At 43.6% G+C, this 17,573-nt stretch overlaps 1 protein-coding gene across 5 annotated transcripts in view; it reads left to right on the forward strand.

The window, feature by feature from the left end:
- The window catches only part of AGBL4 (AGBL carboxypeptidase 4), a 1,226,144-nt gene that overhangs the window by 1,150,863 nt on the left and 57,708 nt on the right, over nucleotides 1-17,573 (forward strand). For 4 of the 5 annotated variants that reach the window (XM_070609700.1, XM_070609702.1, XM_070609701.1 and 1 more), the window contains 2 exons: nucleotides 12,592-12,744; nucleotides 15,462-15,624. In XM_070609700.1, the coding sequence (XP_070465801.1) occupies nucleotides 12,592-12,744; nucleotides 15,462-15,624 (316 nt within the window). The remainder of the gene's footprint in view (nucleotides 1-12,591; nucleotides 12,745-15,461; nucleotides 15,625-17,573) is intronic. The other variant, XM_070609703.1, reaches the window with a different exon arrangement.

Raw genomic sequence — 17,573 nt, forward strand, 5'->3', positions numbered from 1 at the left:
CACCTACACACAGCATCACTGTGTGGTTGAAAAGAATGTATTGAGAGCGCATAAGCTGCCAGACATTTTGTTAGGTGCAAAGCCAGTTACCTCATCTAACTTCATGACAATCCTGTGAGATTGGGATTATTATCCTCAATTTTTAGATCAGGATACTGAGGCTCGGGGAAGGAAAGTAATTTCTACTGGTCGTTAAGCTCACCCATGGCTAAAAGCTGACACTTGAAGCCAGGTTTTCCAGAGCCCTGAACCATGCTACTCCCATGACTACCCTTCTTCTATCATTGTTATCATTGTCATGATCAACACTGGGGTCACCAATCACTGCTATGGGGAGCAGAAGACGCAGGTCAGCAGTTCTTTTGCCCTAGGAATGTCTGTTATGAACCCAAACCTCCTAGGCTGAGCCTCTGCTCTCTCTTCCTTTTTCTGGGCAGAGCTGGAGGAGCGGGTGGAAGCAGAGGAAGGCTCCTTCCTGCCAGGCCAGGCCTAGCTCTTCCTGGGTCCCTAGAAGGAACAGATGCAGAGATGCCTCCATTTACATTCAGGTCCTCCTTTTCACTTCTGAGTAGAGTAGGATTGGGAAAGACAAGTGGAAGGAGAAAAATATTTTTACTCCTCATCTTGCTGCTACTGATGCTTTCTCCCAACACCTAAGCATTACTGTCACACATTTCCTTTGTCCTGAGGTTTATTCTGCTGAGGCCAAAGAGGCCACAGATGCAGAGGCTGGGCCGTTCTGAAGAGCTTAGAGATGAAGAGCTTAGCCCTAGCTCAGAAAGATGAGTTTGAATCTCAGCTCTGCCAATTGCAAGCTCTTTGCCTCAGTTTCCTCATGTGATGATAACAGTACTAGCCTCATAGGATTGTTATAAGAATTATTACAGGACCAGACATAGGAAGCCCTCAGTAAATGTCAACAGCTTTTGATGGTGGTGTCATGATTAAGAGCAGGCTCTGTAGAGCTGGACTGCTTGGCCTCTGCCAGGTACCACTATGTGATCTGGGGGCTCCCTGGCAAGTTACTTAGTCTCTCTATTCCTCAGTTTCCTTATTTGTAAGTGATGTTTCTATCTGCTGAGGTTGTGGGAGGATTAATGAGTGCCTGGCAGTAGTAAGTGCTATATCGTTATTATTCTTCTCCCTCCATAGCTCCTGGGGATAGAATCTAGGCCCTGAGGCTCCTATCACTACATGCTGCACTACCCTTTCTCTGAGTCCAGGATACCTGGTCCATTCATTCATTTATTCATTTAGTCACTCAGCAAATGTCCCCTGAGTACTTACTATGTACTGGGACCTATGATGCACATGGGGATACAGAAGTGAACCAGCCATGGTCCTGGTCCTTACACGGTTCACAGACCACTCCCTCCTTCTTAGAACCTTTTTCTTCCTCTTAGTTTTCATGAAACCACACTGTCCTTGTCTCTTCCTACTTCTCTGGCCACTCCACAGTTTCCTTTGCTTCTTCCTATACTTAAACTCCCAGCCTTGGAGGGCCTCAGGCTCGGTCCTGGGACCTTTCCTTGATCCACACTCTCTCCCAGTGGTGTTAAATAGCACCTCTGTGCTAAAGATGCCTACCTTTCTCCAGTTCAGTCCTCACCCCAGGGTTCCGTTTTCACATCTTTGACTGCCTACTTGACACAGCCTGACATCCAATAGTCATTTCAAACTGCAGAGACCCATATCAGAACTCTCAATTTCCTCACCACTATCCCACCTGGTCTTCACCCCAGTCTGCTCCATCTCTCTACATGTTACCACTATCGTCTCAGTTGTTCAAGGCACAAACCCTTGATCCATCTTTGATTCTTCCTGCATATATAATCCATGCGCAGGTCCTACAGAGGTGTGGCCAAGATGTTTACCAAATATATCCTTCTCTTTTCATTTCTACTGCTGTCACTCCAATTCAAGCTACTACGATCTCTTAGGGCACCTGTTCAACTTCCTCCACTCATGTCCAGCTAAAATCCTCTATCTACATGATAGGCAAGGTAATCCTTTTACAGCATTCCCCTATTAACATGGCTTTCCCCTGTACATAGGATAAGCTCCAAACCCTGACCCTGGCCTGCAAGGCCTGTGTGAGCTGGACCCTATAAACTTCTCCAGGCTCACTTCCAGTGTTCATAGCGATCCAGCCAATGGCTTTCCCTCTGGTCTTTAAAAAGGCCACCCTCATCCCCGCTTCAGGGCCTTTATTTGTCCAGAATTCTCTTGCCAGCCCCACCTTTTATTTATTTTTTTGAGGAAGATTAGCCCTGAGCTCTGCCGCCAATCCTCCTCTTTTTGCTGTGGAAGACTGGCCCTGAGCTAACATCTGTGCCCATCTTCCTCTACTTTATATGTGGGACACCTACCACAGCAAGGCTTGCCAAGCAGTGCCAGTCTGCACCCGGGATCGGAACCGGCGAACTCTGGGCCACCAAAGCAGAATGTGCAAATTTACCACTGCGCCACCAGGCTGGCCCCACCAGCCCCTTTGAATAGCTCATTCTCATCATCCTTCAAGGCTCAGCTCAAATGTCTATGGCCTTTCCTGATCACACAATCTAAAGTAGACCCTGCCCCCATCAACTCAGTTATTCACCATCCTTTGGCTCATTTTAGTGCGTTCCTAGCACGTGTTACAATCTGTGATCACCTTACTTAGATTCTATTCATGGTCTGTCATCCACACCTGGGTGCCAACTCCTTAAAAGGCAGGAACCTCACCTGTCTTGTTCACCCCCAGGTCCTGGAACATAGTAGGTTCATATCAAATATTCATTAAAATGAATGAATGAATGAATAAAGTGGATGATAAACACTTTAACAGAAGAACAGTTTAAAAATCTGTGGGGCTCCAGAGAAGAGAGCTGCTGTCCCTGGGAGAGTCAAAGAAGGCTTCTTGGACAAGGGGCTACTGGGCCTGGCAGTGAAAGCTGAGCAAGATGACACCAGGAGGGGAAAGGAAGGGAGGGGGTGGGCATTCCCACCTGCAGGAATAGAGACACAGACGCACAGAGTAGGAGAGCGTGCGTGTGCTTGGGGAGTTACAGGTCTGTAAGGCTGGAGTGTGAGATGGAGAGAGGTAGGAGATGAGGTCCTGTGGCCTCCCCTCGGTTCCCTGGGCTAGCTGCCTGTTCCTCTTTTTGTCCCCATTGATTCATCACATCTTTGGTAACGGGAATTTCTATCCAACCACAGCCAGGGCGCACCTGAGGAGGGAAGGCTTGACTGTGCCACTTCGGAGATCTATACTAGGCGTGATAAAGGTCCTTTACATGGTGTTGTTTATTTGATTTGGTTGGCTGTTTTTAAAGAAAGAGTCCTCGATTTTTCTGAAAATTTCTCCTTCCTACTTTAGGACATGTGCACTGACTTCCAACTTTAACTTTTTAAAAAACAGGGAGAGATTTTAGTAATAAAACGAATAGATTTGGGGCTTTTTGGTTTGTTTTGGGCTTGAGGCCCATGGGGAACCGTCTTCTGGGGGGACAAATCTCAGTAGGGGAGTTATCTGGAAGTTTTCTAATGCTCCTTGCTGCTCCCACCCCCCAACTCGAGGCCCGTTTGAGAAGTTAAGCCTGATAGGATCGGTCCCAAGACCTCATAGTCCCCCAGCTCAGAGATGAGGGATCAGCAGAGGGCTTCCTTCCTCTGACCAGGGAGATGACTTCCAGGACTGTAGGCTCCTGAGAGCACGGCAGGACACAGGGCATGCGTTTGTAACCAGAGGCCTGTGTTTGAGTTCCAGCTCTGCCACTTCCTGCTGCATGACCTTGGGCAAGTTCCTTCCACTTTCTGAGCTTCAGTCCCTCCTCTGTAAGAGGGAAGAATAGAGCACCCTTCTCAACTCGCCCTTATCCCTGCCTGAGATGAGTTTCTTTCTCATCTCCAGACCTGAGATAAACCCTTCCGCCCTTCCTGCATTGCATTTCCCTTCCTTCATTGGACTGAAAATGTGATAAACTCTGAAGTGCTGCCCAAATGTGAAGTATCCAGCATCGCCTCACAGCACCAAGCTCGGATTCTGGCCTGTGCCAAGCGAGGTGAAGCAGAGAAGCAGCTCGGAATATAGCAGAAAAAAAAAACCATTTCCTCCCTGGCGTCTAGGAGGAAGCAAACTCTGCACTAAATTATGTTGCAAATATGCCCTAAGGTGGTTTTAATTTTATTGGCACTGATTTTAATTTACTCTTTAGGCCCCTGATTGCAGGACGAACTGTTGGCTGCTGGCAAGGGGACAGCCCTTCGTCACTCGGTTTTAATTAAGGTTCTTAAGTTTGGAAGGAAAGAACAGAGATGCTTCCCCTGCTTCTATTCTTAATCCCGAATTGTAATTATGGGGCTCTGCATTAGCGACACACCCCTTGCTCTGATATGGCCACAGAAAAGTACCTCATTTGGCTGCTCAAAAAAACTTAAGATGCATCTGCTCATTCTTTTAATTCACTCATTCTTCTACCGATTGATTTTCTATCCATTCTTTTGCCAAACCTTTAATGATAACCTACTGTATACCAGGCCTTGCTCTGGTCCTGTGGACTTAAAAAATCAACAATGTTAGTCCTTGCCTGAAAGAGCTCCCATTCTAATGGGAGATGGAAATAAACAAAGCATTATTTGTGTCATGTGATATGTACCGTGAGAGAGAGAAATGTACCTTGAATTATGAGAGCACAGAGGAGGCTGTTAACTCATCCTGAGGGATAGAATAAGGCCATTTGAATTGAGATTTTGTACTCATCAGATGAATAATATTAACTGCTATAACGAGCAATTCCCAGGTCTCAGTGGCTTAATGCTGTAAAAGTTCATCACAGTCTGACGCAGGTCAACTGACTCCCCTGACCGTTTTCCTCCTAGAGTGATTAAGGGACATGGGCTTCTTCCTTCTTGTGATACCCTTGTTTTTATGTGTAGCTTCCATGCACAAGAACAAGAGAGAAGGGGGGTGACTGTGTATGAGTTCTATGACCAGGCCTGGAAGTGGTAGTTGTCACCACTGCCCACATCCCATTTGATCCTGACCAAATGGCAAGGGAGACTGGGAAATGTCTTCCATGGTCCAGGAAAAGGAAATGGGGTTGGTAAGCATCTACTCAGTTTCTGCCTTAAATTTTAAGATTGTGTCAGAGTTAGCCAGATAAAGAGAAAATGTATTCTAGGCAGAGGAGATATGTATCATGTGCAAATGTGGAGACAAAGGTCAAGCGCATAACAGTTCGAGGTACTCCAGGTAGCTCCACGTGGCTGGAGTGTAGAGTATCAGAGCAGAAGTAGCAAGAGCTGAGACCAGCCTGGGGGCAGGGACCACACCACGCAGGGCCTTTTAAAATCTGTTAAGGCGCGTGGTCCCTATCCTGGGAGCAATAGAGACGTGTAGAACAGATTGAACTAGGGGAGTGACGTGATTTGTTTTCATTTAAGAAGATTGCTCTGAAGCAACAAGGAAACCAGGTAGAAAGCTATTGTAGCAGAACAGGTAAGAGATGATGGGACGTGTGTCAGACATGGTCCCTGTCCTCAAAGAGCTCGTAGGCACACAGACATACTTATCAGACAGATTAGGTATATGTAACAAGTACTGAAATCAAAGCCCAAGCAAGAAGCTGTTTGGAGAAGAATGAGGGATTTGTTTTCATTGAGGATGAGAGGAAATCATGAAACATTTAAGAAAGTCATAGCTCTCTATCCCATCCAACAACCACTTTTAAAGATGAGGAAATTGAGGCACAGCAAAGAGTTGCTACTTGTCCACGGGCACAGATTATGTTAACATTAGAACCAGAGTTGGAAACCCTGCTTCTGCCTTCCATGCTCCGTTCTAACTGGGCCAACACAAGTCCATAAAGCCGGTTTAGGCACAAAACATGATCAGGTGTTGTTGGACTTAGTAGCTGTGGTCTTTGGCATTCTCAGTAAAGTGCTGAATATGTGTAATGAAGAAGGAAAAGAACTAAGACCTCAAACTCAGACCCTATTCACATAAATTTCCTAGACTTTTTTCTACTCTAGTTCCAGCCCCTAGAATCCTAATTTTTTGCAGTTGCTTGAGAAGGATAGGTATTAAATCCTCTCTGAAAGTTTGGTAGAATTCCCCAGGGAAGCCGTGTGGTCCTGGGGTTTTATTCTTTGGGATGCTTTTGATTGCTGTTTCAATCTCTTTCTTTTTGATTGGTCTATTCAGATTGTCTGTTTCTTCTGGATTTAGCTTTGGGAGGCTGTAAGAGTCTAAGAATTTATCCATTTCCTCTAGATTATCCATTTTGTTGGAGTATAGTTTTTCATACTATTCTCTTATAATCTGCTGTATTCCTGTGGTGTCTTTTGTTATTTCTCCTCTTTCATTTCTGATTTTGTTTATCTGAGCTTTCTCTCTCGTTTTCTTTGTCAGTCTGGCTAGGGGTTTGTCAATTTTATTTATCTTCTCAAAGAACCAGCTCATTGTTTCATTGATCCTTTCTACTGCCTTTTTTGTTTCAATAGCATTTATTTCTGCTCTGATTTTTATTATTTCTCTTCTTCTGCTGACTTTGGGCTTTGCTCTTCTTTTTCTAATCCAGTTAAGTGTAATTTGAGATTGCTTATTTGGGATTCTTCTTGTTTGTTAAGATGTGCCTGTATTGCAATGAATTTCCCTCTTAATACAGCTTTTGCTGCATATGAGTTGGTATGGTATGCTATCATTTTCATTTGTCTCCAGATATTTTCTTATTTCTCCTTTAATTTCTTCAAGGATCCATTGCTTGTTCAATAGCATGTTGTTTAGTCTCCACATCTTTATCCCTTTCTCAGCTTTTTTCTTGTAATTAATTTCTAGCTTTATAACATTATGATGGGAAAAGATGCTTGTTATTATTTCAATTTTCTTAAATTTATAAAGACTTGCCTTGTTTTCCAACATATGATCTATCCTTGAGAAAGTTCCATGTGCACTTGAGAAGAATGTTTATTCTGCAGTTTTTGGATGAAGTGTTCTATATATATATGTTATTAAGTCCAACTGGTTTAGCTTTTAATTTAATTCCACTGTTTCCTTGTTGGTTTTCTGTCTGGATGATCTATCCATTGATGAGAGTGGAGTGTTGAGGTCCCCTACTATTATTGTATTATTATGAATATCTTCTTTTAGGTTTGTTAATAGTTGTTTTATGAACTTTGGTGCTCCTGTGTTGGGTGCATAGATATTTATAAGCATTAATTCCTCTTGATAGAGTGTCCCTTTGATCATTATATACTGCCCCTCTTTGTCTCTCTTTACCTGCCTTATCTTGAAGTCTACTTTATCTGACATAAGTATTGCAACACCTGCTTTCTTTTGTTTGCCATTAGCTTGGAGTATCATCTTACACACCTTCACTCTGAGCCTGTGTTTGTCTTTGGAGCTGAGGGGTGTTTCCTGGAGGCAGCATATTGTTGGGTCTTGTTCTTTAATCCATCTCACCACTCTGTATCTTTTTATTGGAGAATTCAATCCATTTACATTTAGGGTGATTATTGATGTATGAGTGCTTAATGTAATTATTTTATCACTCATTTTCCAGTTTTCCTGCATTTCCTTTGTTTTTTGTCCTGTGTGTTTTGGTCTACCCATTGAATTATGGAGTTTTTTATGATATGTTTCTTTATTTTCTCCTTATTTATTCTTTGTGTCTCTGTTCTGCTTTTTTGTTTAGTGTTTACCCTGAGGTTTGTGTTGAGAATCTCATGTATAAGATAGTCCATTTTCTGATGACCTCTTAATTCATTAGCCTCAACTGATTCAGTCCCTTTCCTCCTCCCTTCCTAAGTGTTTTTCCTCATATCTTTTTCCATCTTGTGTTGTGAGTTTGTGGTTAAAATGACAGGATTATCTTTGTTTTTGGTGTTTTCCTTCCCTTTCGCTTAATGCTATAGTTGAATATTTGCTGTCCTATTCAGATTCTGTCTAACTATTTATCTCCTTACTTTGTGTTTTGTGACCGCTTTCTCGCTTTTCTTTTCAAGTATGGGGGCCTTCTTGAGGATTTCTTCTGGGGGGGGGGAGTCTCATGGCTATGAAGTCCCTTAGCTTTTGTTTGTCCGGGAAAGTTTTAATTTCTCCCTCATATCTGAAGAATGTTTTTTTCCAGCCCCTAGAATTCTAGAGTGAGAAGGGATCCTAGAACCTGACTAATCCTTTACCATTGTTTTGGAGGTACTAGCCAATGCAGTTAGACATGAAAAAGAAATTAGAAGCATAAAAACCCAAAAAGAGGAGATAAAATTACTATGTATGAGTGATAAGATTACAACCCTGGAAAACAATACCCCCTTTATTTGGTCCCTCCTCCCAGGCTTCCTCACCTCCCTGCTGTTCCTCACACATACCAAGTGCATGTGACTTTTGCATTTACTTCTCCTTCTACCTGGAATACTCTTCTACCTGATATCCTCAAGACTAACTCTCCTACTCCGTTCAACTCTCTGTCTTTCCAGAACCGCTATTACTTTCTATTCCCTTACTGTGTTTTATTTGTCTCCATGGCATTAATACCTCCTGACGTCTTGTATATTTATTCATTGATTTGTTTATTTCCTTTCTCTCTCCACAGAATGTAAACTCTTTGAGATCAGAAGCTTTCTATTATGTTCATTGCTATATCTGTCATGCCCAGATCATTCCCTGGTGCATATCTCCAGTGCTTAGAACACTGTCTGATACATAGTGGGTACTCAGTGATTATTTGTTGAATTAGTAAGCAAATGAAAATCCAAGAAAATTGGATGAGAAATTATGCAAATAATAATAGAATTAGTATAGTGTCTGGGTAAAAATTAAATATGTTGAGGGGCTGGCCCCGTGGCCGAGTGGTTAAGTTCGCGCGCTCCGCTGCAGGCAGCCCAGTGTTTCGTTGGTTCGAATCCTGGGCGCAGACATGGCACTGCTCATCAAACCATGTTGAGGCAGCGTCCCACATACCACAACTAGAAGAACCCACAATGAAGAATATACAACTATGTACCGGGGGCTTTGGGGAGAAAAAGGAAAAAAAAAAATTAAATATGTTGAAAACAAGAGCCTTAATATTTATAAAGAACTGCTAGTTAGAAGATTTAATGGAAGAATACATCACATTTACAACAGCAACTAAAAATATAAACTGCCTAGGCATCAAAAAGAAATGTTCAGGGTCTATATGAGAAAAAGAAACACTTTTGAAACTTCCTGCTATATCCAAAAGGAAACTTGAATAAATGGAAAGTCAAAACATATTCTCGGATTGGAAGGCTCAAAGTCATGAGTCAATTCTTCCTATATTAATATGAAAAATTAATAGGATTATATTATAAATATTGAGAATATTCACAGGATTTTGTAGAGCAAGGAAAATGAAACAAGCTAATTATAAATATCAAAGAGGAAAATTTGCAAGAAAATACAGGAAAATTTGGGAAAAGAAACATGAGGTGATACTAGCCCTCCAAATATTAAAAAACATTGTAAACTTAATGTAATTTAAACTGTATAGTATTGACACATGAAAAGACAAATGGTTAGAACAGAATAGAAAATCCAAAACTAACCCAAATATATCAAAAAATGTTTATGGTTAAGGTTGCTTTTCAAGTCAGTGGGAAAAAGATGCACAATGTAATAAATGGTGTGGCACAACAAACTTTAATCCTTACCTCACACCCTACCTCCATGTAAATTAAAATTGAAATGAAATATTTAAACATAAAAGAATGAAACAATAGAAATAATAGAAGAGACAATGAAAAAATTCAACCCACAAACAACAAGACAAAAGATTGGTAAATCTGTGTAAAAAATTAACATTTAAAAAATTTTACATGGAAAAAAGTACCAGTAGAAGTAAAGTCAAAAAACAATGACAAACTGAGAAAAAACATTTGTATACTACACGTAAAGGCTGTCTCTCTTATATATAGCTTCTGTAAATCAATAAGAAACAAAGCCCAACAAGTCAATTTCTAAAATGGGCAAAGAAATGAAGAGACAATTCATAGAAAATGCAAATAGTTCTCAAACATATGATAAGATACTTAACTATATAATAAAAGATAATTATACTAAAAGAAATTGACATTAAAACTAATCTTAAATATCATTTTTCACCCATCAAATTGGCAAATGTCTAAAAGTTTGATTCCACCCACGTTGTCAAGGTAATTGAGAAAGAGACATTGCTAGGAGTGTAAATTGCTCCTTCTACGGAGGTCAGTTGTCAATATTGATCAGAATTGCAAATACACAGAGGATCCAGGAATTCTACTTCTAGGAATTTATCCTAAATATGGTTGCATATGTGTGAATTAGTGTATATACAGAGGCAATCTCTAAGACAGTGTTTGTAACATGAAAGTTTGGAAATAACTCATGTGTCTATCGATAGGGCACTTGTTAGATAGTTTATACATGGCTGTTAAAAAGGATGGGGTAACTTTCTGTGTACTGAGAAAAAATTACCTTCAAGACATATTAAGAGAGAAAAAGCAGATCTGGATAGCGTGTTCAGTGTGCTACTATTTGTTTGTGTTGGGAGGAAGATGGGGGGAATATGTACTTGTTTGTGCAGAAACTATTTCTGGAAGGATGCATGTGAACCTGATAACATGAGTTGCTTCTGGAGAGTGAAACTAGGTACCTGGAGGAGGGGTGGAAGGGAGATCTTTCACTGTAAATTCTTTCATATCTTTTTGACTTATGAACCATGTAAATTAATCAATATAACTCATCTGCTGGCTATTTAAAGTGAACTCACATTAGGTGCTGGGTGTCAGGACGGGGCAGTGGAAGCCACTCCAGAATGGCTATCAGTCGAGCCAGGTTCTAATTCTTGCTCCTTTGCGAACTTGCTGGCCGCCTTCAGCAAGCAACCTCTCCATCCAGGGCAGTTCCAAGAAAGGTCAGAGAAGCTGGTTTCCAAGGCTCTCTCCGGCTCTGACATCTGGAGATGTAAATTGCAGTTTTTTCTTACACACTTCTTAAGTCATCTGTCTACCTCCTCCTTTCCTCTGCAGCTCATCAAAAGCTCAGAGGAAAAGACAGACAATTGAAGAAAATAAAATTGCGAAGATGACTTTTATAGGGCTCCTGTTGAATCATTGTGTATTCCACCTCCAAAGCTGAAAATGATGAGTTTAATATCACACGGAGCAGTGCATCTTGTATCTCTCAAAAGACAGCTTATGCTACCCAGAGAGCTGGGAGCTCGGCAAGACAGAATTTTTCACTCCAACTCTAAGGCAAATGAAATGACAGTCATCAGGTCCACATTCTAGAAGCAACATGGTTTTCATTTGGTTTTAACTCTGTTTAAAAGTGTCCCAAGGAGGGAGAATCCTTCTAAGCATGGACATTTCTTCTTTCCCAGGACCACATGCTAGAAAGGGGGTGGAAAGGCGGCCAGGTTTTGCCTTGGCTGTTTCTAGCGATGGCCATTGATGATGATAAGTTAACTGTCAGGGGTCAGCAGACCTGGGTTTCATTCCCACTTATGTCATGAGCTTGGACAAGTTCCTTCCCCATTTGGGGCCTCTGTTAGTCTCAGAAAGAATTAATAAATATAAATAGGACTTATATATAGGAAAAGAAGGTCAGATTTGAAGGACATAGAGGATCTAAGGGCCTAAAAATTCCCTAATTCCTGCCAGTCCATTACAGTATGTGGAGTAACCTCTCTGGGGCCATTTGTTTAGTCCTTCTGTGCACAGCTGCTGAGCATCCTTCACGTATGGGCACTGGGCTGCTTACAGACTATCCCCCTGCCTTCAGGGAGCTCATAGACAGGAATGCTAAGGAATACTACCATATCAAGCTAGAGAATGCCTTAAATATGTGCAAGTAGATCGCGAAGAAAGACTAGCCACAAGCATCTTTACAGATTACAAGGTGTTTTTTTCCCCATGCACTATTTATATATTATTGGGGAATAGGTGTGGCATCATGAAATGAGGTTAAATAAAAGAAGTAACTAAGATGTCACGTGTAAAGCTCCCCAGATGGTGCCAGCATGCAGTAAATATGCAGTAAATGGTAGTAATTATTATTGCAGTGTTTGATTCCCACTCTAACTCTCTGAGGTTGGAATTAAAATATCTGTGTTTCCAATAAGAAAGCTGAGGCCCACAGTGGGCCTATGACTGACCCCAGACCCCCTTAGCTGGAAATGGCCCAGTCAGGGCAAAGCCATAAGCAGGCCCACGTCAATACAATTATGTTGCCTGAAGGTATGTCTCATTAATAAAAGAAACAAATTCTGCTAATGCCTTTAGTCAGGAATGTATTAACTGTTTGGGGTAAGTAACATCATGACTTAATCCAACAGAAAAACTCACTTTTTCAGAAGAACTCTAAAGAGGGATGCTAATGGTGGACCCTGAGGGCAGATGGTATTAAAAGTGAGGAGAAATTGATCCTCACTGGTCTCAACCCCTCCAATCACATTGCAAAAGGCTGCCAAATCTGCTGACACATAGGTCCAGCTGAAAGGAAATGAATATGTGTGCATGCATGCATGTGTGTGTGTGTGTGTGTTTACTTTCTGGTGCCTTTAAGGCAAGCTCTGTGGCCCCAGGCTTGTCATTTGTTATCCTTTTTTTCAACAGAAAACAAGCCTGGAGTTTTATATTGACATCCACGCCCACTCCACCATGATGAATGGCTTCATGTATGGCAACATCTTTGAGGATGAGGAACGGTTCCAGAGGCAGGCCATTTTTCCCAAGCTCCTCTGCCAGAATGCTGAGGACTTCTCCTATGTGAGTCAAGAGTTCTCTCTCAGCCAGCTCCCAGCTCCTTGCTCCCCACCCCATCCTTCTCCCTCCCACTGCCTCCCCTTCTTTCTCCTCATTCAGTTCAATTTGGTTTAACATTTACGGAACACCCACTCTGTGCCAGGTCTGGCGTGGGCGATACATAGAGGTAAACAAGCTGTGCCCACGCCCTCAAGCAGCTCAGCGCGTCAGGAGGGAGACGCTTGGGGAAGGTGGTGCTTGGTCTGTCTGATGAGCTGGCATTTGTTTAGTTGATCCAGCATTAGCAGAAGAAACTCAGTGAGCACTGACCACGTGCCAGCCCCCGCCCAGGCTCTGCTTCCACCTACCTCCGTTCTTTGAGTACGAGCCTCACACACCTACTGGAGGGGGTCACATGCCCACCATTCCCTTCCTCCATGACCCTTTCTGGGCCTCACTTACTTTGTCAGTAATTTGTAGGTGATAGTTTTCTGCTCTACCTGCATCCCCACTTCCTAGGAGGACAAATGCAGACATATGAAAGTACTTTGCAGGTGGCAGAGACCTCAGCAGAGTCCAGGGACTATTGTTGCTTCCCACCTCACACGCCGGGGAGGACTGGAGAGGCTGTGGACTGGCAGTTAGAATAATTTGCAGCAAAAAGCAATATGGGAGGGGGCTGGCCCCGTGGCCGAGCGGTTAAGTTCGCGCGCTCCGCTGCAGGCAGCCCAGTGTTTCGTTGGTTCGAATCCTGGGCGCGGACATGGCACTGCTCATCAAACCACGCTGAGGCAGCATCCCACATGCCACAACTAGAAGGACCCACAACAAAGAATATACAACTATGTACTGGGGGGATTTGGGGAGAAAAAGGAAAAAAATAAAAAAATAAAAATCTGAAAAAAAAAAAAGCAATATGGGAAAAGAGCAGGGAGAGAGGATATGGAGAGGAGTCAGAGTGTGGTGTAGGGACACAGGAAAGAGGTTTTGCACATTTTCCTTTGTTTTGATACTAAATCTCTGAGGCCTGTTGTTTCCATGTGACCAGAAGGGGAGAGGCCCACTAAGGTCATAGCAGTTTGTGAAGTTGATTAGCTGAAAACTTGCCTGCCCATTGCTGCCGGCCTGGACATTAGGGGAGATGATGAATTTCTTTGTGAGGTAAAATGCACTTTGAATCCCAGAATCTTTGAATGCCAGACCAGCAAAGGAACGGGGAGATTATTTAGCCTGGTCTTCTCTTTACACCTGACAGAAGCTACAGCCCAGAGAAGCTGGGTATGTACAGCAAGGTCACCTAACACGTGGTGGTGGAATCAAAGCAGGTGGCTCCCGATCTGCATCTCTGAGATAAGAAGAGCCTTGCTTGTTTCTGTAGGAATCACTCACTATAGGATGGCCAGCCTTTGTCTTTTTGAAATCACTCCAATTTCAGAGCAGACTGAATCTCCTGGATCCAGGCTCCCTGGGAGGCTGGGCCACAGGGCTCAGAGAGCCTCACAGAGGTGCGGTTTCCAGGGCCTACAAAGGGGGCTCAGTCTGGGAGCTTTATTTCTGACCTTGCCTGATGATGTTCCTGCACTGCAGCCCCCGTAAGAGCTCAGGGCCAGGGTCAAGGTCATCCATCCTAGTCCAGTCTCTGTCTCTTCTCTTCTCTGACCCTCAGTCCCAACTCTAAAGTGAGAGAGTTGGATTCCACTGCATGGACTTCAGTGGTCTTTTCAGATTTGACATTCTAATTGTCTGATCTTCTCCTTTGCCTCAAGACACACACACACACGCACACACACACACCTCTTTCGTTCAATGTCTGTCTATGCATCTGTTATGTTTTGCTGTTTCTTTCTCCCTCTTCCTCTCTTTTCCTTCTTCTCGTATATCCTACTGAATAAGACACATATTCTCTTGTTAAAACCAGAGTCTCTCCATTACTTAGGTCTCCATGGGTTAGCATAGAAAGCCCTTCTAACCTCAAGTGAACTGACTCTCACAACTCTATGAAACAGATGTTATTATCACTCCACTTTGAAGATGAGGAAGCTGAGGCTACAAAAAGTTACCTAACATCTCACGTATTTTTGAAGAGAGGACTTGAGACGCTGACCTGCTTGCTCTATCCTCTCTCTGTCCCCTGTGATGGGTGCGGTCAACACCCTAGCGAGGAAGCAGCCATGGTCCCTCCTTTCTGGTGATGTTGGACATGAGTTCAGCTGTCCCTAATGGAGGGGAGCATTGTGAAGGAGTGTTGGGGTGTCTGGAGTCACTTAGTCCTGCATTCAATTCTGTGCTGTATCACTTACTTGCTCCATCTCTATGAGCCTCAGTTTCCTCACCTTCAGGGGCAAAATTACAATACCTACATCAAGGGATTATTGTGATACTATGTGGAAAACCATAGGATAAAGCTGAAAGCACTTCCCCAATTTCAGTTCTAGTTACCATCATTATATACTTGCTTCTTGTTTCCTGTCTACTTTTCCTTGCTCCTCTGTCCCCATTCAGATTTCTACAAATATTTGTTAAATGGCAGTTACCGTGCCCCAAGAACTCTGCTGGATGCTTTCATTTAACTATGTTTGTTTATTTAATCAGTCCTCATAATAATCCTGTGATGTGCGGTTAATATCCCACTTTTCAGATGAGGAAGCTGAGACCCGGAGGTGTTGTAAGATTTGCTCAAGACCCAAATAGCCAGCAGGTGCCCAGCCCTGATTCCCTCCTCCCTCCTCTGTCTTTCATAGTCGAGCACATCCTTTAACCGGGATGCCGTGAAAGCGGGAACTGGCCGTCGCTTCCTTGGTGGACTGCTGGACCACACTTCCTATTGCTACACTCTGGAGGTCTCCTTCTACAGCTACATCATTGGAGGCACCACGGCTGCTGTGCCCTACACGGAGGAAGCCTGTATCCTTGGCATGTCCCACCCCCACCCCAGCCCTGGGCCGGACCACATCCAGCCAAGAGTATCCAGGTCTAGCAGGATTTACTATCAGGTGGTGAATAAGGTCTCCAGCTTAGGTGAGAGCTGAAACTCAGATAAGGATGGAGGTGGTAGGTCCTGCTGGTGGCATCTTTGAATTGTCTTGTTTGTCCCTTGCTCTTCTGTTGGACACCCTTCTCCCAACTGCCTGTGCTTTGCGTCAAGTTCTCCTCAGGCACCTGGGCCCATGGCCTGCCCTTACCATATGCTGCTCCCATCTCTCTCCATCCTCCATTTGCTCATGAGGGAGTGAGTCTTCTGCTATCTAAGGTATGTAAGTGCATGGGCTGGATGACCATCCCGGGGCTGCTGAGGATGACCTCCTCCTCCTAACCCTGAACATTTAGAACTATATTTTCTCTTTTCATCTTTCATCATTTTGTCTCTTGCTCTCTCACAGTCTCGTCTCTCTGCTCACTATTTTCCCTTTTACTTGTCTTTTCTCCCCTGTCCTCTCTCTTTTCTCTCTCCCTCCGCTCCTGTGTTTTTCTTTCCCTACTTCTCATGTCCTCTCCCCGCCCCTTTCTGTTTTCTCTCTTTTTCCCACCCTCCTTTCCTCCTTTCCTCTCCCTTTGCTTCCCTCCCATCTTCCCTGCCTTACCCCTCATCCTCTGTGCGTCTTTCTCTCTGCCTTTGCATTTCCTTTGCCAAATTTCTTTTCCTCTTGCCTTCTTCATAAAATTTCTCTGAAAACACTCAAGCTTGTTATGATGGAATTAGAGGTTACTTTCTAACTTGCTTCATGTTTTAGGGGTTATTTAGTAATTCTAGTTTCCTGAGTGTTGATTTTAATTTCAAGGTCACTGCATCAGAGTTGCGACAGATTGTGACAGGTTCTGCTTTCCTTTATCCTTTTGTTTTTGGATTGACTCATTTGCCCCTTCCTAAAACTTAGTTTTCTTAGAGAGAGAGTGTTAGTCATGCGCTGCATAATGACATTTCAGTCACTAACAGACCGCATGTGTGGCAGTGGCCCCACAGGGTCGATACCATGTGATCGCCTAGTGGCGCATTTCTCGGGACACATCCCCATTGGTAAGTGGTGCACGACTGCATAGCTGAAGGAGGAGAAAGGAGAAGGATAAAATTAACTCAGGATATATGCAAATATTCTCTTCCTGGAAGTAGAAGTGCCCCTTTCAGCCTTTATTCAACCCTTGGAGAGTGTTTACGGAGTTCCTACCAGACTCTGTGCAGGAGAACATCCTTTCTGGTCATGGCATGACTTAGGACCAGTCCACCCAGTCAGTTACAGCCTAGTGGCTGTGGGGGGCGGGGGGTCCAACATAGGAGCTTGGGAGGCAGCATGGTGGCCCCAGAGGGAGGGACAAGAGTAGGTAGGCCAGGTGTGAGAGCAGTGTTCCAGATCCGGGAGAACGTTGCAGAGACCATAATAAGAACTGAGCGTCCCCTGCCTCAGTCAGGCCTGAAGCAGACATCTTGAAGTCTGCTTTAAGAACTACTGGCTCAGCAAGGCCAGTGGAGTAGGCTCTGCTCTAAGGCAGAGGACCCTTGGTTTCCAAAGTCCTGGGCGTTTCCATGTGCCACACTGTACCCCCACCAACACACACTTGATGTGCAGCCCATGACTTCTCCAGGATCTGCTAACTCCTGTAAGACATGCATAAGCCACATTCCACACGGCACCTGCTCTGCTCTCCTCTGATAAGGTGGCAAACGAGCTAGAGGGATTTGCTTGGAAGAAGAGTTTGAGCACAGACACCAAAGGGGGTTCTGCAATCCTTATTCACAATAAGAAGGGGACCCTCCAAAGTCCTGCATTTAGTTCGTGGTTGGTTTCGGATGTCAAATTTGATGGGTTATCCTCTTCTTTCTCAGCACCCCTCTGACGTGCTTTTGTGTTGGAAGTAAA

This window comes from Equus przewalskii, chromosome 2 (assembly GCF_037783145.1).
Source record: "Equus przewalskii isolate Varuska chromosome 2, EquPr2, whole genome shotgun sequence".
Classification (NCBI taxonomy): domain Eukaryota; kingdom Metazoa; phylum Chordata; class Mammalia; order Perissodactyla; family Equidae; genus Equus; species Equus przewalskii.